Source organism: Anomaloglossus baeobatrachus, chromosome 3 (assembly GCF_048569485.1).
Source record: "Anomaloglossus baeobatrachus isolate aAnoBae1 chromosome 3, aAnoBae1.hap1, whole genome shotgun sequence".
Taxonomy (NCBI): Eukaryota; Metazoa; Chordata; class Amphibia; order Anura; family Aromobatidae; genus Anomaloglossus; species Anomaloglossus baeobatrachus.
The window spans coordinates 668,606,622-668,617,784 of record NC_134355.1 but is presented as its reverse complement, the minus strand read 5'-3'; the positions used below and the strand labels follow the sequence as shown (position 1 = coordinate 668,617,784).

At 34.8% G+C, this 11,163-nt stretch overlaps 1 protein-coding gene across 4 annotated transcripts in view; it reads right to left on the bottom strand.

Moving 5' to 3' along the window:
- Positions 1-3,974: 3,974 nt before the first annotated feature.
- TFAP2B (transcription factor AP-2 beta) overlaps positions 3,975-11,163 on the bottom strand; it is a 90,857-nt gene continuing 83,668 nt past the window's right edge. For all 4 annotated transcript variants that reach the window (XM_075341231.1, XM_075341233.1, XM_075341234.1 and 1 more), the window contains exon 7: positions 3,975-6,479. In XM_075341231.1, coding sequence (XP_075197346.1) covers positions 6,179-6,479 — 301 coding nt within the window. In that variant the 3' untranslated portion in view covers positions 3,975-6,178. The remainder of the gene's footprint in view (positions 6,480-11,163) is intronic.

Here is an 11,163-nt window from a genome sequence, read left to right as displayed (position 1 = left end):
ATTTTCACAAAATTGTCCTACCCAAGTTACAAAATCAAATTAAAGTTTAAAGGTGAACAATAATTGAGCTTTTTCCATTAATGTAAATTTGCTTATTGTTTTTTATAAATCATTGATTAAAATAATTGTTTTCTTTAGTTGGTCTTTATGGAATTTAGTAGCAGGTTTAGACTCCTTGAAAGCATATATAACCTTGCTCCTTGTTCACATGAACAAAAAGTATGAATCTACATAATTGTTTACTTCCTAAAAGGGGTTTGAGGTGACTTTTGAGCCTCCATATGTGTTGACATTGATGTGGATAGTGATTTGGATCCAGACAATGGACTTGAGAAGAGGTTGAGCAACGCTATGGGTCAGTCAAGAAATATAGTCACGTCCCCAGTGGAAGCCTTCAAATTTTTAGCTTTAATTACTAAAGGCTAAACAACCATAAAGGAAATTAAAAACATACATTATCAAATATTTTTGCTAATTTTCAATTCATTTACCACTTTTCAATTCTTGATGTTTTCCACCAAGAATTGAAAAGTGGTAAATTAATCAAAAGTTAGCAAAAGTCTTTGATAATGCCTGTTTTAATTACTTTTATGGTTGTTTAGCCTTTAGTAATTAAAACTAAAAACTTGAAGCCTCCTCTTAAACCTTTATATATTTTGGATAATAAGTTAATAAAATTATGTATAAGATCAATTATACAACAGAGATTACCCATATAGTGATGTAGCAAAAAATTACTTAAAATATTATTTTATAAAAATCTAACTATATTTATAGAATTTATAATAATATAAATTAGTTAAAAAGGTTTTAAAGAATCAGTTTTATGAGTATTAGTTTAAAAGGAGTGTAGCATCCCAAAATGACTATTTAAACCAAGCACAGTGCACCTTCCTACCTATTAGATTTCCATTTATCTCTGCCCTCCTTTAGCTACTGTTAAATCTGAGTTGTCAATTAAAAAGAAAGGGCCGAGAGAGATGCCAAACAAGTACTTGGGAATGTTAACTGAACTGTTCCCCCACACCAAGGGTGTTCCAAGAGTCTGTGGTCGGTTTGGTAGATAGAGAAGATTAGCATGCACTCAGCTATAATGTCGAGGTACCAGTAAATGGATTATAAATACCCCTTATAGCAATATGGAGAGAATCATGGCACACTCCTATTTCAACATTCAAAGACGTGGTACATACAAAATAAGTGAAGGCAACAGGGAACAACGTTTCGACCTTATTATTCTTGTTCACAGTGTCATTTTGACAATCGTGAAGTACTGCTGGCACTCCTGAGCCTAAGCCTGGTGTAGAATGCCTACACCAGGCTGTCACGCTTTTACATATGGCGGGCGTGTTCAGACCAACAGATGTCTGACACACAACAAACACACCCCTCAACAACACCACAGACAAGGGGAGCCCCAGGGAGACAAGAACAACTGCCCTGGTAACAATAAAAAAGGCCCTGGTACTAGTAAGAGGGTAAATGGACACCTCCTGTTTTACGTTGCACTGTACCCTGCACTCATAACCAGACCCAAACAGGAATACCTGAAGCCCTGAAAAATTCCTACTATAGTCCTGGCTAGGGAGTAGGAGGTAAGGTAGACTTGACCCACCACTGCACTAATTCAACAGGATTGAAGGTGAGACAAGCAGGGGAAAAACAACCAAAATGGAGAAGATACGTCACAGGATGAATCCACAGCAGGTCCTTCCACCAAGGCGGCTAGCACATAAATTGTTTAGTACAATCAGCAAAGATTCCTGGGAAACCTAGCTACTTAAAGACAAAGGGGCATGGCAACAGAGCAGTTACAGCTCACAAGCACTGTAGGAAAGCTGCTAGCAGCAAAAAGAACCAAGAGAATTAAATAACATTTAAATGTAGAGTCCCAGATGGAGATGAGAGGCTCCAATCCAAAAGCTGTCACTAGTCTCTAAAAACAGAGAGACGTACATGACACAGGCTTAGGCACGGGACTGCCAGCAGTACTTCATGTTTGTCAAAGCAACACTGTTATCAAGACCAATTAGGTAAAAACATTGTTCTCTGTCGCCGTCACCTATTTTATATGTACAATATTTACAATTAAAGACTTTGAATATTAAAATAAGAATGCACAGTATTGCACTTTAGTTCCAGTGTACTTATTTTCCAGCATGCTTAAATACATTTATTGTTAAAATTACGATACACATTAGGATAAAGTTGATTTAAAATTAACAGTTTTAACCATAACAAACTCATCTGATGCAATCTTACACTTTTTATGTCAGATGACAAATCGTCAATGTATCAAACGAAGTTGACAAAACTCTAATTTTTTTTGTACCTGAACTTTGTATGAAAGTTTCTTTATTTCTAAAAAAAGATTTTCAGTCATGAAGGATTTTTCTTTGAAAAATTTTCCTGAAAAAATATTTTGTCCTTCACCTGAAACTATTAAAAATGTATGCTCAGGTTGAATGAGTGCAAGGACCATTGCAAACTAAAATGTGAATGACAGCGTCAACAAAACGATCATTCTGAAGATGATCATTTATTCAACAGTTATTCTATAGCAACCAATTTCTATTAATCCCTTATTGCCATTTTAAGGTGCCTAAATGCCTTGGATAGTGTTTGGCTGACAGCTGTCTCTTCTAACTCCTCCATACACATTAATTCAGCTGAATTTTCATGTGTTGTCAATTAGGAGCAAAGTCCAAAGAACTCAACCGCTGCTCTGAAGTTTCTGTAGGAGAACCGGATAGCCCATTGGCAACAGCTGGGCAAAGATTATAGACAAAATAGGAAGACAATCTGGTAATTCCATAAAAATTTCTACTTTATTTCAAAATCATTCAAATAATTCTTTCACTGGCCACAGAAATCATTCCATGTTGACGTGTTTCGACCAACTGGTCTTAATCATTACGTTTAACACCAGTTGGACGGAACGCATCAACATTGAATGCTTTCCCTGGCGAAAGAAATAATTTTAATGATTTTGAAACAAATTCGAAATTTTTATGGGATTACCGGATTTTTTTTCCTATTTTGTCAATTAGGAAATAGAAGAAATTCACTTTGATAGCGAGTTATTTCCAAAAGAATAAAAAGGATTAGGCATGAAGATTAAAACTGCCCCATCCTTATATCCCCTAATTGTGGTGATAAACCACTAGGTGTTAGTAGATGCAACTAGTGAAGGGGTAGTCAAACATGCCAGAGGTCAGAGCCAGGAAGTCACGTATAATACACAGGGAGAAAGCAGAGCCAAGGTCAGAGTACGAGCCAGAGGTCAGAAGCCAGGAAGTCACATAATGTACACAGGGAAAAAGCGGAGCCGAGTTCAGGGTACAAGCTGGAGGTCAGAGGCCAGGAAGTCACGTAAGATACACAGGAAGAAAGCGGAGCCGAGGTCAGGGCATGAGCCAGGGGTTCAGAAGCCAAATGAAACCGTCAGAGTCAGGTGCATGCACAGAGAAGGATCCTAAGGGTCTGGGGTAGCAAGACAAGATCAGAATGAAGTACTTACGGGATTCAGAGCACTCACTACAGAGCAGGAACTATGGCTGGTGGCGTTCCGGACAAGGTCGCTCCCTAATGAAGCAGACCAATCACCAAAGACAAGGCACCTAAAAACAGGCTCCTCCCAACACCAACACAGGACCCTAGGCTAGTAACAACCCGTCCTTCAGAGCACAAAACGAAACATTGGCAAGAGAGCAGAGCACCATGGATCAGAACCATGACAGTAACATTATCTGTTGGGACAAATACCTCCATACGTATTAAATGGTTGTTCAATCCCACCAAAACTTTGATTAAAATTCTTAGATAAATAACTAGAAGGACAAGTCTACAAACATAGTTTAGTTGCCATTTAAAAAAAAATAACCTGAAATATTCAAGTAAAAAATTTATGAGTAAAAGGTTAACAAAATCCTCACGTACATTTCATTCTGCATTGAATGAACAAAAACAGAAGCTTAAAATACAACAAAAACACAACAATGTTTTATTAATGGAAATCAGATCATCACTGGACAATTATCAGTTTATCTATTCATTGCTATAATGGTTTTGTTTAGAGAACAAAAAATAAAAATGTCAGAGACTACTTAATTTCAAGCGTTTCCACCCATTCACAGAGATACAGACTCACATATAAATAAGTACTTACTCGCCATATATACAAATTCCTGTTAAATTAAGCATAAATAAATATATACAAACTTAACATTATCTCCCCTCCGGTTTGTAGGTTTGCTTTGTTTTACTTTTGTCATTTATGAACATTTCAGAAAAAAAAATAAATTCCATTTTTGTTTGTTTTTAATAAAAAGATTGTTTTGTCTGAAATTAATTTAAAAAAAAACTATAAAAAAATGAAATGTACTGTTCTGGGATAATTTGTAAAATATCATTTGCCTTGCTCTCAAAAACAGAAAAAACTTTTAGTTTTTGGCACATTTTCTTGGAACGTTTGGATATTTTTAAGTGACGAAATGAAAAAAAAAAAGTAATTTACTAAATAAAAACTTTTTTTAACACCGTAATAAAAGATTGATCGAAATAAAGAGCAGATAATATCAATATAATTTTATGATGTTGCAATGAAAATACACGGCACAGCCTTCTGAATAAAATGACAAGGTACAATGATAACAAATGAAAAAAAAAATTCTTTACAGCATCACAGAATATAAAAATCAAATACAAATATATTTTACATGAAAAACATTATTATTCTAATCGGGAAGTGAATCGTTTCAATGGAATCACTCCTGCTTTTTAATTTAAAGTGAATTTCCCCTCAATCATTATGATAACATCAGCATTAATGTTGTTTTTGTTTGTTTAAGTGTTTTTTTTACAAGCAATTGAAATTATTTTTAGAAATGATTCTAATTTTAACTTTTTTTTGCAATTTTGTTAGACTTGTATCTGTAAAAAACGTGAAAAAAATTCCCAAATTTTTCAAATTGGAAAATGACACCAACTGTCTGAAAATGGATGAACGCAATTTCAGATTAATATATTGACAGTGCAACTCTATATAAATTATAGGACTTTGTGTCCTCGTTGTCCCTTTTTTGGGGAGCCTAATGGATTAATATAAAAGCTGGAGAGTCTAAAAGTTTAATTGTGTAGGCTACGAAAATCTTTCAATTTTCTTAGCTCATCGTTGACCTACAGGGAGTTTCTCAAGACTTTGTAATTCAAAATACCACAGATTATAAAACCACTTATGGCATAATTAAGATATCTAACTACTGGGCAAACTTTTATGTGATTGTACATAGCTTGTAATTTGCACCGAGAATTATTTGCTTCAAGTTTCGAAAACTTTCGCGGGAAATTTTGTATATTTTTAATATTGTGCTATTTTTGTCAATATCACTTCTTTTTCAGATCAATTGAGAGTCTAGGAAAAGAAAAAAGGCTGATTTCTGACAATGATGGAATCGTCAAAATTTAAGTTTTTTGGGGGTTTTATAAATTACACATCAAGTTGAAATGCCTTTTGGAAATCAACATTTACAGTGAAAACATTAATTATGAGAAGTCAAACATAGGAAATTACTTTTACGGAATGGCGAGGGATTGGTCATATAATTGACCATGGGTTGTATAAAACACATATTCTACAGCAAATAAAAGTCTCAAAGTGAAGACTTTAAAGGAACAGGAGACAGGCAACTCCTGGGTATGTGACGGTTGAATGGAGTACTTCATGGTATTGTCATGTCCCTTCGAGACAGAAAATTTCCATAACTGTGATCCACGAAATCTGCAGCTTACCAAAATTCCTTCCAATCTTCGAAGACATCTCCCAATGGTTCTGAAGGAAGCAGCAATGGGGCTTGCAGGTCAGATATAAAGGAGATAAGTAAAAAGATTTGCATTCCATAAAATCTCCAATAAATGGTCACTGTCCATTTCATAAGGGTGTTGGGGAGTTTTAGAAAGTGTCCTTAAAAATGGAGATAAATACAAAGTTGTTGGCAAACGATGAGCCTGTGTTTTCTGTTTGTGCGCTGGATATTCGTCTATAGGGCTCGATCTGATATATTTATATATAGAATTTGTAATTTTCCAAAGCCAGTCCAGTAATTTTTTTATTTTTTACTTTTTTTTTCTTTTTTTTTAAAGCTAAAATGAAAGATGTTAAATAAATGATGTCCCGTTTTCATTTTCGGTGTTTTTCTTCCTTGTCACCGTTTTTACTAACAGGTCCCTCTCCAGATGTGTGCCTGTTAGAGTTGTTATTGTTTAAAAACATCTTGTCCATGCCCTTCAGGGCTTCGGTTAGGTAGTTTTGGAGAGCCGTCAGAGCCGCGCAGATGGCTGGTGCACCAAAACCATGGGTGATGAGACTAAAGTGAGTCAAGCAGCTCTGGATTCCAGGTTCCAAGATAGGAGATGGCCGGCTGTTGCCAATGGGCGTCCTGTCTTGGGCCAGAAGATCTGTGAATTCTTTACAAAGTTGCCTGTAAAAAAATGGCAAAACAGAAGACGTAAGTATCGGAAAGGGACTAATTTAATCAATATGCCAATAACATTCTGAGATACCAATGGACGATATTTCATGGAGATCTTACATTTTGCTCCTATAGGAGACCTCAAGTATGGGATTTGGTTTAGATTATCCACCACGCTTCCGCAAAAGCTGAAATACTATTTTCTTAACATGCTTTTCTATATTTTAATGAGTTGGAGGGAAAAAAATACTTGGAGGCCAATAAGATCTTGTTGGTTTCAATGGTTAGGCAATCAAGGATGTAAAAATGTCAAACACTTTAGTCTAAAGTCCTCCATGAACGTTACGTAAAGTTAGCTAAACTCTCAATTTTTGGCAAAATTGGTCCACCATCTGACATGTGCATGGGGCTCCCGATTCTCCCCCGACAGGATAAAAGATCAGGTAGATTCAAGGCAAATAGCTGAACCATTTCTTCTCCGACTAGTTAAGCCTTACTCTGCTCTTCCCATAGAGAAGACACCATGGGAAGAGCATGAGCACCAAACATGAGCATTCATCCCTGTTTGGTGCTCACTAAACATGAGCATTCATCCAAACGAGGGAGACAGAAGAGATCAATGTCAGCTGAAGGAAAGTCCGGCTGACAGCTATCTAATGGTTTATGCCTACTTAATGCCACAGTAACAATATCAAACTGTTTCACGCAACTTCTTGGAAATATTAATTAAAATGTTTCCACCTTGTAAAAGCAAGCAACAAAACAAAAAGTTAAATTATTATCAATGAGGCCTGATCCAAAACCAAAAAATATTAAAAAATAAATAACAATAATATAAAATAGAATATATAAATATAAAAAAGAACAAACTGCAATTTAGTCGAAATAAACAAAATAAACAAAAAATCCATCATTTCTCGTATTCGGCAGCAAACTCTACTCGTATCAACATTGGCCCGCACTTACTGCAAACATTTACTTCTGTAGTAAATCACCCTTGAATAATCTCAATTCCATGCTAAATGATTATATCTAAGTGTTATCTAATTACCCCATAGGGTTAAAGGTATTATGGGATAATTGTGGCTTTTCCTGACCTGTCAATCACAATCTCAAAATGCAAAGGGAAAGTTTGAATTTAGAAAGTAAATTGCAAGAAGTCGGGAATTATACATCTTCAAAGGGATCTGAAAGTAATTAAAGGTCTGGGCAACCGATATCTCTTGACCTTGGAGAAGGAGGCAATGAAATTCCAATTACGTTAAGCAAAACATATGTGGGAAGCGAACTCAATGGTTTTCTTTCTATTAATTCAATGCATCTACATCAATTTGGCAAAAACTTCCTCTTCCTCACGCGCTTCCAAGAGAAGAGAACCTGGCATGACCGTACCGGTAATTTTGACCTGACGTTACATTAACACACATGGGTCCAAAAATGCAAAGCCATGAAACGCTAAGTACCCAAATTACATGAACGCTCCAGGCCTCTATGTCTGCTCCTACACTCTGTGATCTGGTAACCAACCAATGGTTTATGCGGCAGAGATCAAAATGGACTCCCAAGATTCAAAATCTTAGGCCGGAGTTCCACTTGCGTATAACTCACGCAAGTCTCGCATCGCATCACCCGGCACAGCCACAGTCTCTCCTGAACAGAGAGTGTGTGGCCGCGCTGGGTGATGCAATGCGAGACTCACGCGAGTGATACGCAAGTGGACCTCCAGCCTAACACAGCTTCTAGTAAACAGAAAAGGATCATATAGGGCTGGACACCAACTCTCCAAGGGCAGGCACCATATTAGTTACATGGGTCTTCATGGTACACAAATTCTTGTCAATAACTGATTCTTTACAACCAAAATGATATGAAGATTATTTTTTTGCCTTTTTTTCTAAATAATGTAATGCCTGAATCTTCTCGCATGGAATGCACAAACATGACCGTTCATTCATTTATTCTTTCTTTCATTCATTCTCTTTAAAAAATAGCAAAATATCATCAGTTATGCAGCATTTATAGCTGCATGATCCTAGCGCCCAACAATTAAATCATTCATATACAGGATTATATTAGTGTAAGATCAATATCCCTATATAAAGTAGGGTAACATAATACTGAGCCTCATTCATTCATATATAACTGATTATACCAGCCTATCATCCATGCTCTTATATACTGTAGGAAAATATAAGACTGATGTTCATTCATTCATTCATTCAATCATTTATTGATATTATTCATATACAGGAAGGTGCCGCCAGACTGATATTCATTAATTAATTCATTCATTCAATGTTTCACTTATTCAATCACTTATTCACATAGAGGAATACATCAGTCTAAGATGTCCAATATCATTTACTGGAAAACACAAGTCTTATGTTCATTCATTCATTCATCATTCATTCATGTTCATGATGATACCAGTCTAAGGTCTCCAATGTAATTTACTGTAGGAAAATACAAGACTTATGTTCATTCATTCATTCATGTTCATGATGATACCAGTCTAAGATCTCCAATGTAATTTACTCTAGGAAAACACAAGACTTATGTTCATTCATTCATTCCTTCATTCATGTTTATTATGATACCAGTCTAAGATCTCCAATGTAATTTACTGTAGGAAAACACAAGACTTATGTTCATTCATTCATTCCTTCATTCATGTTTATTATGATACCAGTCTAAGATTCCAATGTAATTTACTTAGGAAAACACAAAACTTATGTTCATTTGTTCATTCATTCAAGCATTCATTCATATTCATGATGATACCAGTCTAAGATCTCCAATGTCATATACTTTATGGTATCTTAAGACAGATTTTCATTCATTCATTCATTTAGTCATTTCATCATATCTAGAATGCAATCTCTCTATGATTCATTCTGTCATGAATGAATCAATCAATCAATGAACATAAGATGTTCATTCCTTCATTCATATACAAGATAATACCATTCTAAAATCTGTGCCCTTGTATTTTGTAGGAAACCACAATACTGATGTTCATTTGTTTATTCATTCAGTAGAGCATTTGGTATCTTCCATGCTGTCATATACTGTAGGGTAACAAAAGACTTATGTTCATTCATTCAATCTTTCTATCATTCATCATACACTAAATTTTATCAGTCTAAAATCATGCAGTTGTGTACTATAGGAAAATACAAGACTGATGTTCATTAATTTATTAATTTGTTCATTCAGTAGTGCATTCACACACATGCTAACTTCCATGGTGTCATATACTACAGAGTAAAAAAAGTCTGTTCATTCATTCATTCATTCTCACAATCATTCATCACACAGTAGATTCTATCAGTCTCAAATCCATCCAGTTGTGGATGGAAAACACAAGACTGATTTTAAATAATTCATTTTTTTAATTCATTCGTTCATTCAGTCATGCATTCATATACATCACACAGTCTAACATCCATGCTGACATATGCTGTAGAGTAACAAAAGACTTATGTTTATTCATTCAATCATTCATCACACATTAGATTCTAATCAGTTTAAAATCATCCAGTTGTGAAATGTAGGAAAACACAAGACTGATGTTAATTCATTCATTTTTTCATTCATTCAATCACACACTCGTTCATCATGCACTAGATTTTATCAGTCTAAAATCCATTCAGTTGTGTACTGTAGGAAAACACAAGACTGATTTTAATTCATTCATTTTTTTAATTCATTCATTCTTTCATTTAGTCGGCATCATATACATGATGACACCAGTCTAACATCCACTCTGACATGTTCTGTAAGGTAACAAAAGACTTATGTTCATTCAGTCATACAATCGTTCATCACACACTAGATTCTATCAGTCTAAAATCATCTAGTTGTGTACTGTAGGAAAATAAAAGACTGATGTTAATTCAATCCTTTTTCATTCATTCATTCACTTATTCATAACACACTATATTCTATCAGTCAAAAATCCATCCAGTTGTGTACTGTAGGAAAACACAAGACTAATTTTAATTCATTTTTTCATTCATTCTTTCATTCAGTTGGCATTCATACACATGATGAAACCAGTCTAACATCCACGCTGACTTATGCTGTAGGATAATAAAAGACTTTTGTTCATTCATTAATTCATTCAATCATTCATCACACACTAGATTCTATCAGTCTAAAATCATCTAGTTGTGTACTGTAGGAAGACACAAGACTAATGGTAATTCATTCCTTTTTTCATTCATTCATTCATTCATTCATTCAATCATACACTCATTCATAAGACACTATATTCTATCAGTCAAAAACACATCCAGTTGTGTACTGTAGGAAAGCACAAGACTGATATTAATTCATTTTTTCATTCATTCTTTCATTCAGTCTGCATTCCTACGCATGATGACACCAGTAGAACATCTATGCTGACATATACTGTAGGGTAACAAAAGACTTATGTTCATTCATTCATTCAATCATTCTATTATTCATCATACACTAGATTCTATCAGTCTTAAATCATCTAGTTGTGTACTGTAGTAAAACACAATACTGATGTTCATTCATTCATTTTTTTTTCATTTGTTTATTCAGGCGTGCATTCATATACATAATGACACCAGTCTAACATCTATGATGACATTTTCTGTATGATAACAAAAGACTTGTTCATTTATTCATTCATTCATTCATTCATTCATTCATTCATTCATTC